Genomic DNA, 17,795 nt, shown 5'->3' on the forward strand with positions numbered 1-17,795 from the left:
TACTGACGCCACACAAGTTCCTTCCTTCCCACCTCTACTGACGCCACACAAGTTCCTTCCTTCCCACCTCTACTGAAGCCACACAAGTTCCTTCCTTCCCACCTGTACTGACGACACACAAATTCCTTCCTTCCCACCTCTACTGACGCCACGCTGCTATGCACTCTGGTCATACCACAATAACTTCCTGAATGTTTCTCCTTCTTTTACTGCTTCCCCTCCCCAGCCCACCTTCTCACTAGAGTAATCATAATTACTGATTTCATTGTGCCACTCAAAGTTTCCAGCAGCTCCCCACTGACCACAGTTAGGCTCCCCAAACATTTTATGGGAAGGAATTACTTTTTCCTCAAAGCTTTAAGAATAGTATGTAGCAAGGGCGAGGATGTGTGAGAAAGAGAGAAGCCCTGTATGAACTTATGTATTTTTACATAGGAAGCTTTCCATACATAATTTCATTCGATCTTTTTCATTGTGAAATATTTTCAACATGCAACAAAATAGAGTAATATAATCAAATTCCTTGTATTTATTGCTCAACTTAGAAGGAGAGTATTACAGATATTATAGATACTCCCTATGTACCTGCCCACTCACATTCTGCAGTTCTATTCTGAATATGAGGCTCATTACTTTCATTCACGTCTTTACAGTTAAGGCAAGGATCACAGGCGTTTTCTACAAAGGATAGACTGAATATCTTAGACTTTGCAGACCATATGGACTGTATTGTAGCCACAGTAGTTAACTCTGTCACTATAGCTTAGGAAGGAGCCATAGACAACAAGTAAACAAAAGGGCAAATCTGGTCTTGGGCAGGCTGGGTTGGGTCTGAGAGTCATAGTTTGCTGAACCCTGCAGTAGAGTAACAGTAATAATATGTAGCACTCTTTTGCATATCTTTACATCAAACTGTATGTATTATTCTGCAACCTGATTCTTCTGCTCAATATGATGTTTTCCCATTTATTCATATGAATACATCTAGTTCTAGTTCATTTTATTTTAGTTTAGTTTTTAATGTTTTTGAGGTGGAGTTTTGCTCCGTTGCCCAGGCTGGAGTGCAGTGGCGCGATCTCGGCTCACTGAAATCTCCGCTTTCTGGGTTCAAGCGATTCTCCTGCCTCAGCCTCCCAAGTAGCTGAGATTACAGGCGTGTGTCACCACCCCCGGCTAATATTTTGTATTTGTAGTAGAGATGGGATTTCACCATGTTGACCAGGCTGATCTCAAACTCCTGACCTCAGGTGATCCACCCACCTCAACCTCCCAAAATGCTGGGATTACAGGCGTGAGCCACTATGCCCAGCTGCTAGTTCATTTTATAGTCATTTATTTTAGTTCAGATTATAATTATTTTAATTGCTGTATAGTATTCAACTGTGAATGTGTAATTTATTTATTGTATCCATTCTCTTTTTGATGGACATTATGCTGTTTCCAATTTCTTACCATTGGAAACAATGTGGTGAACTTTTTTAATACATGTCACTGTGTACATATATTTGAAAACCTATGAAAGGTTCACTTTTTAATCTTTACAGCAACCCTATTATTTCGATTTAACCCCCCAATCAGGGGAGCCTTTTGGTGGTAGTGTCGGAAGGAGGTGCTGAGTGAGCAGTTACAGGTCATGCGTGAAGCTACGGAAGGTCAGAACTGGCACTCCACCCTTAATCTTCTCATGTCTCATCCCCAGTGATATTTACACTAGACCAAAGCTATTATTTCTGCATACGTAAAACATTGCTAGCTATGCAAAGAGAACACAAAATAAATATAAGCAATGCTTCCTCTCTTCTAGAAGTTTACAATCTGGTGATATAGTAAAGACAAAAGAGATGAAGTCAAAGCATTAATTACTGTACAAAGAGGAGGGAGAGAAAAACAACAAGGAAGCATCCATCAATAAACTGGGACATACAGGGGAAAAATTGATAAGACTGAGAGGTATAAGAGCACATTTGAGCAAATGGAGACATGCTGTGCCCTTGAAAGGCAAAATTAAATATCAGAAATGAGCAGATTTTCTCCCTAAATATCTACATTTGGCACCATCTCAAACTCCCAAAGAAACTTTCCTTTTTAAGAGTGTGATACAAGATGTGATAATTTTATCATAGAAAACAAGCGAGAGTATCTTAGGAAATGTTGAAAGAGAATGATCAATAATAGGAAGTGATGATATTGATACAAGAAGTAACTGCACGATCAATGGAAAACTAAAGTCTTAATCAAAGAAGCATTATAAACCAATGGGTAAGGGAAAATGTACTCAAGAAGCAATTCTGAAAAAAAAAGTTCCACTTTGTACCATAAACTAAAAATAAGAAGCAATAAAAGTAACCTTAAAAAAATCTGATATATTTAACTACATACAATGCAAAACATTTTAGGTAAAGGTAATTTAAAGGCATATAGTAAATATAATAGAATGCTAATACATTCAACATACAAAGAACTCTGCTAAGTTAATAAAAAAAAGAACACTTCAATAGAAAAATGGCAAAGGAAGTAAACCCAAAATATAAACTGTCACAGATAGCCAATATAGTTGTAAAGACATGTTTTTCACACTTACTGCTAATCAGAGAAATGTAATTTAATACAACAAGATAGGATTTGTCACCTAATAAATTAGAAAAAATTGCTCAAAGTGAGAGTGGGTGATGCTCATAAAGGTATGACAAGAAAGGCACTCTTATTTACTGCTGGTGGGAGTGTAAATGGAAAAAAAATGATAGAACACAATTTGACATTTTTTATGCTTTGCTATATTGCCTCAATTTTCTGCAATGACCCTTTTATTTTAAAAATACTTTAGCTTAAAAAGTAAATTTTAATAACTTTTCAGGAAAACAGTGCATGAAGGAATTCTTGAAGTTGGGGTTTTATTAAGTTAACAAACTATTAATTGAGACTGATTAAGCTAATAGAGGCGGCAGCTGGCTAATCCATCCTGCATCCACCCTATCCTTCTTCCAAGACAGAGGTGGGGAGTAGGGGAGTCAGGCGGAAGGTAGGGAAGTGAGCATGTTCAAATCAGATCTTTTTCTTTTCTTTACCCGCTAATTTTTTTTTTTTTTTTTTTTTTTTTGAGATGGAGTCTTGCTCTGTTGCCCAGGCTGGAGTGCAGTGGTGCGATCTCGGGTCACTGCAACCTCTGCCTCCCAGGTTCAAGTGATTCTCCTGCCTCAGCCTCCTGAGTAGCTGGGATTACAGCAACCTGCCACCACACCCAGCTAATTTTTGTATTTTTAGAAAAGACGGGGTTTCACCATGTTGACCAGGCTGGTCTCAAATTCCTGACCTCAAGTGATCCACCTGTCTTGGCCTCCCAAAGTGTTGGGATTACAGGTGTGAACCACCATGTCTGGCCTTTAGCTGCATTTCTAAAGAGATTTGCTTCCTCTGCTTCATGTGTTCTGCCAACTATTGACCATGGCTATCACCTGACAGTGTTGTTTTCCTTTCTTTCTTTTCTTTTTGAGACAGAGTCTCACTCTGTTGTCCAGATTGGAATGCAGTAGTGCAATCTTGGGTCACTGCAACCTCTGCCTCCCGAGTTCAAGTGATTCTCCTGCCTCAGCCTCTCGAGTAGCTGGGATTACAGGCCTGCGCCACCATGGCTGGTTAATTTTTGTATTTTTATTATCCTCATGTTGGCCAGGTTGGTCTTGAACTCCCAACCTCAAGTAATCCACCCACCTCAGCCTCCCAAAGTGCTGGGATTGCAGGCGTGAACCACTGCACCCGGCCATAATGTTGTTTTCCTTTCCGACCTGGTGTTCTCTCCTCTGCAGTAGACTGCTTTCTCTACTTGTGCCTTTTGGCATGGAGAATGAGTTGCCTCATTTGTAGAGACAGTCTAATGGACAAGGCATAGTTTTGATTAAATAGGTACTCATAATAGCTAGTCATAAAGTAAATCCTGAAAACTTAAAAAAATGTTTAAAATCTTAAAGTCACTAGAAATAAAAAAAATCAAGTTTATATATGTATTTTAGTGGCAGAAAATATGATAAAATGTCCAATAACAGACTCTTACTGTAGACATATGCTACCTTAGGATAAAATTCTGCCGTGAAGTGAATGGAATGAAATATAAACTTGAGGAAGAACAGGAATGATTAAAAAGTTTCCAGCTGTTAGAGAATAACTTCATCTATTTCTTAAAAGGATAAGGGAGGGTATAAAGTTGCTGTGATATTGAGATTTAATCGAATTATTTAAAAATAATGCAACAATAGGTAAAAATGTCAATTTTTATATGTCAGAAATTATATTTCTTGCAACTATTTTATTTTTTAGTGAAAGACATTAGATGTCAACCCAAAAAAGTGTGTTGAAGGAGCATATTGTTTTTCAAGGGTCTTTTAAAGGGTAAATGAGCTTATTCTCAACCTGTAACATGATTCCTTTTATGGAAGGGAGGATTTGAAGGAAAAAAGAAAGACTTCAGAGCTAAAGTCAAGGGTCTCCTAGGAGTTCTTCTACTGCAGTTCCTTCCCCGACATGAAAATGAAGAGTATTAGAGAAAGAAGGGCACCGAAGTAACCGTAATTAGATAAGTAACGTATATGGAAGCTCTTGGCAAATAGGCTAAAGCTGCTAATCTCAGTAAGAAGCTGTTAAGAGGTAAAGAAAATCTGACTATTATGAGATGTATTTAATTAAGTGGGTTTATATCCCCAAGGTACTCTTTACATTTATTAATAGTTTACCTCTAATACTACTTTGATTGTTTGAATCCCTTCTGTTATTTGTTTAAGACAGGGATTAACATACTTTTTCTGTAAAAGGCTAGATAGTAAATATTTGTGGGTTTCTGAACTGTGCAGTCTTATGTTGCAACTACTGTACTCAACTCTGCTACTGCAGGGAGAAAAGAGCCATAGATATTCCATAAACAAGTGGGTGTGGCTGTGTACCATTAAACTATTTATAGGCACTGAATACGAATTTCATATAATTTCCATGTGTCATGAAATATTCTTCTTTCAGTTTTTTTTAACCATCTGAAAATGTAAAACCATTCTAAGTTCTCAGGCCACACAAAAACAGGCAGCTGACCGGCTTTGGCCTGCAGGCAATAGTTTATGAACTCTGGTTTTCAATACAGTATTTAAAGGCCCTTTTATACTGAAGAGTGAGAATATTCTGGAAGGATACACAAGGAACTAGCCATTGTAATAGTATTTGGGTAAGGGAAATGGGTGACTGAGCTAGGAAGACTTTTTTTCAGTATACTATTTGAATTGTTTACCATGGGCTTGTGTTACCATTTCAAAAATTAGAGTTTTTTTTTAAAAACCCATTCAGGAATTGTAAACCCAATGAATCTGACCTGAGTGGACCCTGCTATCTGGATTCTAGAGAGTTCTGCTGTTAGCTAATCAGGGGCATTCACATGATGCGTCTCCAATCAGGGATAATAACTTAAATGATGCAGAATTAGGGGAATTGGATTTTTCATTTGGAGCGCAAGTGATAAATTATGTCCTAAGCTTTTTTGCCAATAGGGCTTATACCATTTCTCCAGGAAGAGCAAGTCAAATGTCATAGAATTTGGCAGAACTAAGCAAGAAAAACAATAAATGCAGGTAATTTAATAGAGCCAACATTTCTTGAGGGCTGACTGTATGCCAGGCACTTGATTTGAAGGTGCCAAGTTTATATATGAATGTATTGAAGAAAATATATCGCAGGAATCCAAAATGAAGATGAGTGTGCCTGGAAAATATTAAAAAGCTGTAACGTGCGGTGGAAGTACGGGGGAGCTTGCTGAACATGGCTCAAGGTTAAAAAAGACAGAGACAAGGAGAGCACAGAGGGAAATCTAAAGTCAGAGTCACCGAGCTGTGATATTCTATTTTTAAAGACCAGAGGAAACGGGTCTTAAGTTACAGAGTATAAGCTTGGGTTGAATATTAGGGAAACTTTCTGACCGTTCACATTGTGAGTTCCTGGAAAATATTATTATGGGAAATTGTGGAATTTCCTATTCCTAAGATAGGAGAAGCTCTAGAACAATAATTGCCTAAATTTTGATGCAGAGTGGGAGTGTTTAAGTCCATTTATCATACAATATACAGGCACGTATACACATGTAGTATCATGATTCATATATGTATTTATATATACACATTATATATATCCTTATACAATTGATATGTACATACTGAAATTTGAATTTCCCTAGTCCTCAACTAGCTTATGAGTATGAATGAGGTCCTGTCAATAACAAAAACTCAACATTTTTTTTTTTTTTGAGACTTTAGCTCTGTCGTCCAGACTGGAATGCGTAGCATGATCAGAGTTCACTGCAGCCTCGACCTCCTAGACTCAAGTGATCTCCTGCTTCAGCCTCCCAAGTAGTCTAGCTGGGACTACAGGTGTGCATCACCATGCCCAGCTAATTTTTAAATTTTTAGTAGAGGTGAGGTTTTGTCATGTTGCTCAGGCTGGCCTCAAACTCTTGGGCTTGAGTGATTCTCCTGCCTTGGCCTTTCAAAGTGATGGGATTACAGGCAGTAGCCACTGTGTCTAACCAGAAACTCAACTTTTACTGAGTTACTCTTCAGGACCTTCAGCTCCCTATCAGAGCGTCCCTCCCTGACAACTCCCCAGTTATTTCAGGAGTGCCTTGGGGTCTCTTCATGTTTATAACTAGGTCTGCTCTGGCTGTTCCTTCCACTCCATTTTGTGTCCATGGGGCAGAGCACTGTCCAACCAGTAGTCATGATTCCCCTGCTGGGCACCTCTGTTGCCCAACCCTCTTGGGTTCAAAGTTCCACTGTGATATATGGCAGAGTTGTTTGAGGATGAGGGTGAGGTTGAAATGAGCTCTCTCTCTTCTGCTTGTTGCATTGGAAGGATCTGCCTTATACCTCAATGTTTCCAGACTTCATTTTTATTTAAAACCCTTTTCTTCTCACCTCTGGGTGGTACGAAGGTCTCCTGAATCTAGTCTGGGTTGGTCAAACACAGCTACACTGAAAATTACACATGTCTCTAAGGCTAAGGCTTTCCTTTGGGGTGAAGTTCATGGTCCTTAGCTCCCCATGAGTTTAGAATGGATTTTCTCCCACGAAGCCCCTTATAATAATGGATAGTAGAGTTTGGCAGTAGGGCATGGTGGAATTTGATAGGCTATACCACTGGTTTACCAAAGGGACCCAGATATGCTTGGACCCGACAGTGGACACAGTTTGTGTCTCTTCTCAGGAGACTCTCCCTCATTCTTGCTTCTTCAGCTGGTTCCCTTCTGGTGTTTTCCCATCAATGCAGATTGCTCTAGTATCACCTATCTTTAAAAATTGCCCTTGAAACTGCATTCTCCTTCAGCTACTTCTCTATCTCTTGACTCCCTGTCTCTTCACATCCAAACCTCTCTGTTACAGCATCCTGTTCTTTGCCCTCATAAACAGCTTTCATGACAATATATAATCATCTGTGTATTTGTGTGATTATTTGTTTAATATTTATTCCTAATTAAGCTTGATGTCATGGATCATGAATGTTTATTTTCCTGTTGCCATTTTATCTTCTAATATCTAGCACAGAATTTAGTGCAGAATATATGCTCACTGAATATTTGTTGCAAGCATGAATAAATGAATGAATGAAGCAAACAGTTTTCTGGTGCACTACCTTCCCAGAAGCCAAGTGCATCTGAAACTCACTTCTGTTTGAGCTAGGACATTTGGTGAGTGAGAGAGAAAGAGAGACATGAATAGTGGGGAAATACTAATGAAATACATACTTATCCAAAAAACCCACTATATTCTCTTCCTGGGCAGCAAATAAGTCATGTCTTGGTGGAGACAGAAAAAAAAGGTTTGAAAATCATCATCAGAAAACAGCTTGGGAAAAGAGATTCTGATAGCACACATTATCACTTTTAATTATTTATCCTTTCAAATTACTTCTTTAGGGAGGTAGAAAACATTGTGGAAGGAATGAAAGAAGAAAAGAAGACCTAGAGACATAGCTCAAAGCGAACACTGCTTCTCTTGGGTTCCTGGATTTCTTCTGGACATTTCCTCAAGATGAAACTTCAGACACTTTGGTGAGATTTACCATTATTTTTCTTTTTACTGTATCTTTTTAAAAAGCCCCAGATCAATACATGACCAAGGTAGATCATGACAGTGAAAATGAAAGCCCTTGAAATGTCCTCTAAAAGGCAGATATAAGGAAGATCTCTGATTTTCTGATCTGCTGACATAATGCCTAGATAGTAAAAAAAAATTCCAGTAGGAAGTGGCTTTAAATCACTATTAATATTTACAAAAACCTATTCTACTTTAGAATAAAGTTTAAGATAATGAATCATGGATTCATCTGATTTTATTTTATTTATTTTTATTTATTTATTTATTTTTTGAGACGGAGTCTCATTCTGTCGCCCAGGCTGTAGTGCAGTGGCGCGATCTCGGTTCACTGCAAGCTCCACCTCCTAGGTTCACGCCATTCTCCTGCCTCAGCCTCCCGAGTAGCTGGGACTACAGGCACCCGCCACCACGCCCGGCTAGTCTTTTGTATTTTTCATAGAGACGGGGTTTCACCGTGTTAGTGTTTCTTTTTTCTAATAAAGACATAGTCAAAATGTCATTGTATCTTGCCCAAATCTCCCAAGGGCTGAAATTTGAATGAAAACATATGATTTTTTTTCAGATAAATTAGAGAGTATCTCTTATAAAAGCACATATCTTGGGCATTTTTAGGTCCAAATGAGGTATAAAAATGATAACTATTGAGAAAAGAGATATACAGAAAGGCTATAGTAAAATGCATTCAAAGGGAGCCATTTGTACTCTTGTAAATGATCTCTCTCTCCTTCCCTAGCTTTCCTAACCAACCTGTCCCCCATTCCCACAGTCACAAACTCTACTTATTTATTTTCCTTTCAGGAGTTTTTTTTGAAGGCCACCATAAAGAAAGTGCATTTCAATTGAAAAATTTGGATGGGATCAAAAATGAATCTCATTGAACACTCCCATTTGCCTACCACAGATGAATTTTCTTTTTCTGAAAATTTATTTGGTAAGTTGTCAAGTACATTTGAATGTCACTAAGAACAAACTACGATTTGGGAATACATGAGGAAATGCCTAGATGATGAGTCCAACCCAGGGTCAAGAACATGTTTTTGTTCCTTCTAAGTACTCAATCAATGTTAGCTGCTCTGCAAGGTTAGAGGTAGATCGGACCTTGGATTCATAGAACCTAATGGTCTTCGTTTTTATAGATCAGGACTGCAAAAGCTTTGTGAATTGCTCAAGGCCATGAGGCTAGATAATTAACAGAGCAGGGAGTAGAAAGCGATTCTTGCTCTAAGGCTAATTCCAATATTATTATAGCAGGTACTAAACTATGAAATCATGATTCTTATGGCTTAATATGATACCTATTAAAGGCTGAGTTTACTTAGGTTATGGCTGGGCAGATTTCCTTTTGCAGTTCCTCCGGTCCTGGGGGATCTATGGCACAGTGTCAGGATTAGTCATTTAAGCAGGATTGAGGATGAATTGCACTAAGTAGTTTTCAGTAGATCTGTAACTAGATGATACCATAAAATGATATATTGCTCCACTTTATGCATTTATGAAAAACATCTCATTATAAAGAGTTTCACCTGAGAACATTAACAAAGAGTCAGCCAAGGCAATATTTTGGGTGGGGCAGGGAGCCTTTCTGCCAGTGTTAAAATAATTCCCTTCTGCATATGGCCCTGCTGGGAGCCTAGGATGCTCCCAGTTTTCACCCTATGTTAATATATAGGCCATGATATACCATAATAGTGAAAATGCAAACACTAGAAGTTCCTCAAAGTTCAATGTATGAAGGCATGACGACTTATTTGCTTGCTGATATTCCTAGGACCTGTTAATTAATAATTTGTGCTGTTACCTATTAGTCATTAATACTTTAGTGTGTGATAGTTGATTAGGCCATTTCCAAAAAGGGGTCATTATTTGTAATAATTATTTACATGTCTACCTGCCTCCATACAGTACAAATGCATTTAAGGGCAGTGACCATATTTCATTAATATTTTATTATTCAGTGCATATTTAGTAGGAACTTGATAAATAAGAGTCCAGTAATAAATAATAGAAAGGAAAGGAAAAAGAGGTTTAGGGAAAAAACAGATGTTGATCAGTAACTCTCAGAGAGACCAAAGGCAGCAGTAATTATTTATTAAATGCCAGTTCTCCCAAGTATTTGCTGCATCTTATTTCTTCCAGTTGGCTTATCTTCATCCTGTAGATGCAGTCAAGGGCAGTGGCAGGCCCTGCCTCCATGTCTAGCCACTTCACCATTTGCTTCTGTCCTGCCTCCCCTTCTATGGTTCCTCAGAAAGAAATCAATGTATAGACATCTTAATGAGTTTTTTCTTCTAGCAATCAGAACTCACAGAATAATTAGGACTGTTGGCACGTACCATAGATAAAGAAAAATTCCACTTAAGATTTTTTTTTTTTCAAATAAAAACTGCCATTTCCTGCTGGAAAATTTTGTGACTGTAGGCTGAGATTTCTGAGCTTAGGCTTCATGATTCGTAAACCAATCTATTCAGCTCCAGTTTGTACACAAAAGGAAAATTGTAGGGTTTTCCTTACAAGCTAGCCCAATTTTTAGCCAGCACACAAGATTTCAGGGTGATTTCCGCAGCCATAAGGTGAAAAAGATGTCAGTAAATATGGAAAAAAACCACGAAGATGCCGTCAGGTTAGAAGCATCTAAAAATGATTGCCAAGGAAGCACTGTGCCTTCTGCTTTTATGGTGTGGTTCTCTCCTCTCTCTCTTTTGCTGGACCACATTCTTATTCCATTTCCTGACACTACATTTAAGGTTTCTGAGAATATATAGCATGAGCTGCATGAGCTGCAATGCACAGCTATCAATCTTCGCTGGAGCAATTTCCTCAACTCTTTATCTGGTCCCCTCTTCTGATAAGCTAATCTGACCATGTGTGACCATTAGGACTCCTTTTCCTTTTCTCCACTAGGCTGTAGAACCAAGTCTAAGCATTATTTTCAAATCTCTTTTCCCTAGGCCCTCAGTCTCACTCCACTTAGCATACCTGAGCTAGGCTGGGTGTGGTGGCTCACACCTGTAATTCCAGCACTTTGGGAGGCTCAGGCAGACAGATCACAAGGTCAGGAAATCGAGACCATCCTGGCCAACATGGTGAAACCCCATCTCTACTAAAAATACAAAAATTAGCTGGGCATGGTGGCGCATGCCTATAATCCCAGCTACTTGGGAGGCTGAGGCAGGAGAATCACTTGAACCAGGGAGTCGGAGGTTGCAGTGAGCCGAGATCGTGCCACTGCACTCCAGCCTGGTGACAGAGCGAGACTCCATCTCAAGAAAAACAAAAACAAAAACATACCTGAGCTAAAGGTATGCCAAAGGGGAGGATGAAGAAAATGTTGATTCCTTTATTTCTCTTCCTCGTCTTCTTGTATGTCATGATGACACTGATGGCTTCTATGGCCCCTTCATGTGTTTAGAGTGGAAGGCACCAGGGAAAAGACTGGCCCATGAATGAGTAGCCCACAGGCCTAACTCAGTACTCCTGGGTCTAAGCTATGCCAGGGGTTCAGAAGGGTTAATCCATGGGTTCAACTGCCCAGAAAGCTGGACTCTTTTCCAGTGGTTAACTGTGTATTCAAAACAGCAGTCATGTTGTTACAATAAAGGCAAACAAGGTTAATGGAATAGTCTACGGATAGCTGTCATTTCTTCTCTTCAAATATCAGGCACTGACAATATGCTGGGCCTTAGAATAAAGCAGGGAATAGGACAGGCAAGATCCTAGTACAGAACAAACTCACAATAAACTTGTAAATAAATCAATAAACGAAATAATATCATTTTTATATCTTATTTGGACCTAAAGATGCCCAAGGTAGTGATACATGCTATGAAAGCAACAAAATAGAGTGATGCCCTAGTGTCTGGAGGGATGGGCTGCTCTAAGTGGTATAGTCAGGAAAGGCCCCTGAGGAGTCCACAGTTGAGCTCAGCCTGAAGAGAAGGCGATACCAAGTGCAAAGGCCCAAAGTCTGGAATGGACTCAGAATGGCCTTGTCTTCTACTTACTTGTTTTTATTTAGAGGTAGACAACTGCTTTCCCATTAACCAGCTGTGCAGCCTTGAACAACTCACTCAAGTTCAATTGGTAAAGGTAGATTATCAGGCTGGGAATTCTAGGACCCCATCTAGGTTAAACATTTGAGTCCACAAAAATGCTACCGTTGTCCATGTCAGGAAGTGGTGACTCAAGGGTACTCACCTGGTACATGACTCAACAAGTCCTTTTAAGGTGGTCCTGGGCATAGTCCCCTTTACTGCAGGTTATTATAAAGGCCGTAATTCAATGACATCTTTAAGGCATTTAGAAGGTGACCTGAAGACAAATACTGACAAGCACTCACTATTGGGTGCTGGAGACACTAATGACCTTTTCAGTGATAACTTGCAGCTTCTTCTAGAGGTGACCATGGGCCTATCACTCTTCAAAGGCTTTGCTTAGAGTGAAGGGGAAATGTCTTCACCCCTGTAATGTTTATTCCAAAAAACAAAGCCCAAATGAGGACTTGTGTGAAGGCAGTTTATGTGAGAGGTGATGGGGTAGTGGAGGCGAGGGAGTGGGTGATGCGACAGGGAAGGAGGGAAAACAAAAGAGGTCAGTTGTCAAGATCCCTGCTGTGGGTGAGGCCAGCTTGATGCCACTGGGAGTAGCACAGAGAACTGTCAGCAGAGGGGTCAGGGACTGGAGCATATATTAATATTAACTGGCCCCTGGCTCCCGTTGGTTGAGCGTCACCCCAGGCGGCATTAACTTCCCGCACTTCTGGAGTGTTTTTGAGCTCAGGCCAAGCTGTCTCCTGTGAGATTAGAGAAGTCCTGGGCAGAAAGCATAGGGATGGGCGGCATGCTCTTGAAATGATAGGCGGTCAGCCTGCGGTCATCATCTGAGCTCGCAGTTGCCACAGATATGGCCCAGATCAAAGATGGGCTGAAGGGATGTGACAGCACCACTAGAAAAGGAAGAAAAGAAACTTGGACAGAATGGAATTAGAGAGACGGGGGTTGGAATCACCTCCGTGAAGTCCTTTAATTTATTCTGTTGCCAGACAACCCTGATAAATCCAGATGGGAATCTAGCCCGTCGGTAACTGAATCCACATAGAGGCCTGGGGGTGGAAGGACACAGTTACCACACAGAGATTCGTCTCTTTTCCTCTGGGAGATCCTGCAAGCCAGGAAGCTTGGTCAAAGATTAATTTAATGGATTAAAAAAGGCGTCTCTGTTGAATGAATAAGGTAAGGTTTTATGCAACTAGTGCATAATAAAAAGTAATAATGACAAAGTCCACAGCTACCCACCATTTGACAGAGTGAATACGATAGGAGATGGTATATTAACTAAAGTCTATATTTACTTTTAGCAAATTATGGTTTAAAAACTCAAAACTTATAAAAGCTTAAAGACTAAATTAAGAGACAAAGCATTCCAACAATAAGAGAAGAAGCAAGAGAAAGTACAGTCTTATCCTCCCACAACCAATGCTCCTGGCACAGTGGTTCCTGATTCACGTAGCACAGTGACACTGGGAATGGAAATAAGGAATAAAATAGAGGGAAATGAAATCTCAGAGGCAAGTGAGATTCTCTGAACTTCAGTTTTCGCTCCTGTAAAATGAGGATAATAATGTCACACTTCACAGGTTGTTGGGAGGAAGGAATGGGCTGTATGGAAAGTGCTCTGTAAGCTGCAAGGCATCCTAAACCGTTACAATTAATCCAGAGTTTGAAATGTAGTTGTTACATTTTAAATTGTTGATAAACACCATTCCACTCATTAAAAGAAGGAAGTACTGCTAACCTCAACATTGTGGAGTGCAAAGAACTTTCAAGGAGCCAGAGAGAATCAACAATATGTAAATAAGGCTGGGCACTTTGGAAGGCCAAGGCAGGCGGATCACCAGAGGTCAGGAGTTTGAGACCAGCCTGGCTAACATGGTGAAACCTCATCTCTACTAAATATACAAAATGAGCTGGGTGTGTTGGCGCATGCCTGTAATCCCAGCCACTTGAGAGGCTGAGGCAGGAGAATCGCTTGAACCCAGGAGGCGGAGGTTGCAATGAGATGGGATTGTGCCACTGCACTCCAGCCTAGGCGACAGAGTAAGACTCAGTCTCAAAAAAAAGAAAAAGCAAACAATATGTAAATAAATTTCTGGGTACCCTAAGGAGGGAACACATATTCTATCTCACGTTTGCATTATTACATTGTTAACAACAGCTTTGGAATCCACGTCTTGTATTGCATTTAATATTGTATCTAATAGTCTTTCCAGAACCCCATTCTGATTGAGGCCTAGCAAGTGTCAGGAAGTAGATCCTATACAATCCCTTTTACTTCTTTTGGCTATTTTTCATTGCCTTATGCTTCACTCAGCTGTGTATGTCCATTTTCTCAGGGTGCACTTTATTTCTTTATTTTTATTTTTATAGAGAAAGGGCCTTGCTGTGTCACTCAGGCTGGAGTGCAGTGGCGTAATCAGAGCTCACTGCAGCCTTGAACTATTGGGCCCTAGCAATCCTCCCTCCTCAGCCTCCTCATGCTTTCTTTGTATCAGAATACACTCACTTTGAAATCTGCTTCTTCTCTATGATTTATGCTTAAATTAAAAGAATCTTCCAGATGTTACAGAATCAGTCAGATGTTTTAAAATGCAATTAAAGGTTTTGAGATGCAGTTTTGTAGAATATATCTGACATTTGATTTCAGGTATTTTTCCATCTCACTGAGTTCAACTCAAGTGAATGTAGTTCTGACTTCTTGGGTGAATTAAAGTTGAAAGTTTCCAAAAGATGGCGAGATACCGTTATCTCAGATAAAATGAAGCTTTGCTTTAGCATACTTGAAATATTTTGTCACTGCTGTTTCTTCTCCACAGCTCTTCCATAGCTGCAAGCAATCTCTAAGGTATTTAATTTACTGTGACTTTGGTTTTTTTCTTTCCCAAGGAATCTCAGATCTGGTTCTCTTGTTAGTGGAGTAAAGAAATGGGAGAAGGAAAGAAATACTGAATGAGCCTTTTCTTATTACAAAATAGATTACTGCTTCTTTCAGCTAGGGCTTGCAGAGTTTGGAAAAGGTGTGCAGTGAGTCAGAGAGTTGGCCAGTTGGTGGGTGATTCCACTGCAGTCTAGGCCTTAGCTCTCAACCTTGCAGGCTAAGAAACAGATTCTTAGGGATGCAAGTTGAAAAGGATTGATTATAAAATCATATTGCAAATATATTAACTTACAACAATAAAAATAACTGTAATGATAACAGCTAGTATTTCTTGAGTGCTTTATAGAAATTCATGTGTCAGATATCAAGCTAAGTACATTTTAGATTTGTTAACAGATTTCCTGGGTTGATTTCAATCTCTGCCATCTACTACCCTGTGGTCTTGAACAAATTCCTTAACTTTGTGCAAATTACTTGCCTTATTTAATAGGGTGATAAGAAGAATGCCTGACACATCACAAGTACTCTATTTGCCACTAAAATTCACTCTCACAACACACCTATAAGGTAGGCACCATTAGTATTCCCCTTTTATGGTGTGAAAATGAATATTTAGTGATGTTAAATAATGTGCTAAACATTCCATAATTAGTAAGTAGGCAACTGAAATATAATCAGGCAAGGAAACAAAATCAAATGTTTAAGTCTCCAGGCTTAGAGAATACTTCTATTCACCTTCTCAACTGGGAAGGTCTTTCAATAAGATTATCTTCCTTTAAAGTCTGCTGACCATGTCTGTTCTGAGGGATAGTTCTCAGAAAAAAGGCATTGCCAACATTTACTCTGGGACCTCCCTTTTTTCATGCCTTCATAACTGATGCCCGACTCAGCATGAGGGATACAACATTCACAGTGCTCCCAAATATTGTGCCAAACAGTGCCATCAGATAGAACTTTCTGTGATGAAGGAAATGTTCTAGATCTACTTTGTCCAATACGGTAGCCACTATTCACATGTGGTTATTGGACACTTAAAATGTGACTGGTGTGACTGAGGAACTGACTCTAATTTAATTTAATTTAATTTGAATAGCCTGATATGGTTTGGCTCTGCGTCCCCACCCAAATCTCATCTCAAATTATAATCCCCACATGTTGAGGGAGAGACCTTGTGGCAGGTGATTGGATCATGGGGGTGGTTTCCCCATGCTGTTCTCATGATAGTGAGTTCTCACGAGATCTGGTTGTTTTATAAGTGTGTGGTGCTTCTCCCTTCCTACTCTCTCTCCTACTCTCGCTGCCTTTTGAGGACATGTTTTGCTGCCCCTTCACCTTCTGCCGTGATTGTAGGTTTCCTGAGGCCTCCCCAGCCATGCAGAACTGTGAGTCAGTTAAACCTTTTTTCTTCATAAATTACCCAGTCTTGGATAGTTCTTCATAGCAGTGTGAAAAGAGACTAATAGACATACATAGCTAGTGGTTATTGTTTCAGACAGTAGATATATTCAGGGGAAAAAAATCAATTTTTAGGGAAAAAATAATATGAGGCAGTTGATCATCCGTAAGAGAAATGCAAAGGGACCCAATCTGTCTTGTTATGAGAACATTCTGTGTGAATTTCACTCAGCAACAAGGGTTTCCTGGGTCAACTAAATAGTCCTGCTCATTTCTTATCTAGTATAGATGTTTCTGAGGGCAACCAACAGGTCCGTTTATTTTGGCCAGTGAAAAACTCAGTGGAGAATTCTTGAAATGGAAAATTCTGAATCATTCGTCTAGCTTCATATCCTTTGGGTAGCTCTTTCACCTATGATCCTCTCAGGGCAAGGATAGCTCTGGGATTGTGAGGAGGGGAGAATGAGGTCAGAAGTAAACTGAGGACTGAAAATGGCTTTGCAGATGGTGACCATTGATCAAGCAATTCAAACTGAAATATACCTATAGACCACCACTCTTTTCCTCTTTCTTGGTAATTATGGCAAGTGTACCTTAGTTTTTCCACCACGGGATTTTGAGTCAGAAGACCTGGGTTAAAGTCCCAGCTTCATACCTTACTAATGGGATGACTATAGACAAATCATTGAAAGACACTGTGTTTAAAATATATATATTTAGAAATAGGCTTAAAGATAGTGGAAATTAGAAATAATACCTCCCTCAAAGGGTGCAAGTGAAGATCTGATGAGATAATGCATATGGAACCACTTTGGAAACTTGTGAAGGCTATAGAAATGTCTTAGCAATGATTATTCCACTTGTATAGCTCACCTTTGCCTTTTAAAACTGCTTTCATATTTACTATCTCATTTTATCTTCAGAACAGGCCTAAGTAGGGCAAGAATTATTATCTGTGTTTTACCATCTATTGATGTGGACAAATGGGGCCCACAGAAGCTGAGAGACTCACATAAGGTTACACAGTGCGTCTGGCTACATTATGCCTGGGCTCTACCCTGGATCAACTGAGTCCCTTTCTAAAGCCCTCATTTTTAAAAAACAACCAGTAGACTTGAACTTGATGTCCAAAAGTTATGCTGCAGAGTAAAAAATAGAATTATTCCTGTTCAATAAGCAACCCAAGGTACAACATGAGTCCAAAGCTGAGCAATCATAACATCAACATAGTGATGACGGGTAGCCACCTGTTGTGCTACGCATTTTATAAATACTATTTTAGTTAATAATCACATATAATTCTTTGAGGTTATATAGTTATCAACCTCATTTTAAAACCAAGGAAATCAAGGC

General features: G+C 39.5%; 1 protein-coding gene across 4 annotated transcripts in view; it reads left to right on the top strand.

The window, feature by feature from the left end:
- NR1H4 (nuclear receptor subfamily 1 group H member 4) overlaps positions 1-17,795 on the top strand; it is an 83,572-nt gene that overhangs the window by 9,543 nt on the left and 56,234 nt on the right. For 3 of the 4 annotated variants that reach the window (XM_023207486.2, XM_023207364.2, XM_023207543.2), the window contains exons 2-3: positions 7,937-8,071; positions 8,916-9,048. In XM_023207486.2, coding sequence (XP_023063254.1) covers positions 8,970-9,048 — 79 coding nt within the window. In that variant the 5' untranslated portion in view covers positions 7,937-8,071; positions 8,916-8,969. Of the gene's footprint in view, positions 1-6,274; positions 6,440-7,936; positions 8,072-8,915; positions 9,049-17,795 lie in introns of all 4 variants that reach the window. The other variant, XM_023207449.2, reaches the window with a different exon arrangement.

This window comes from Piliocolobus tephrosceles, chromosome 10 (genome assembly GCF_002776525.5).
Source record: "Piliocolobus tephrosceles isolate RC106 chromosome 10, ASM277652v3, whole genome shotgun sequence".
Taxonomy (NCBI): domain Eukaryota; kingdom Metazoa; phylum Chordata; class Mammalia; order Primates; family Cercopithecidae; genus Piliocolobus; species Piliocolobus tephrosceles.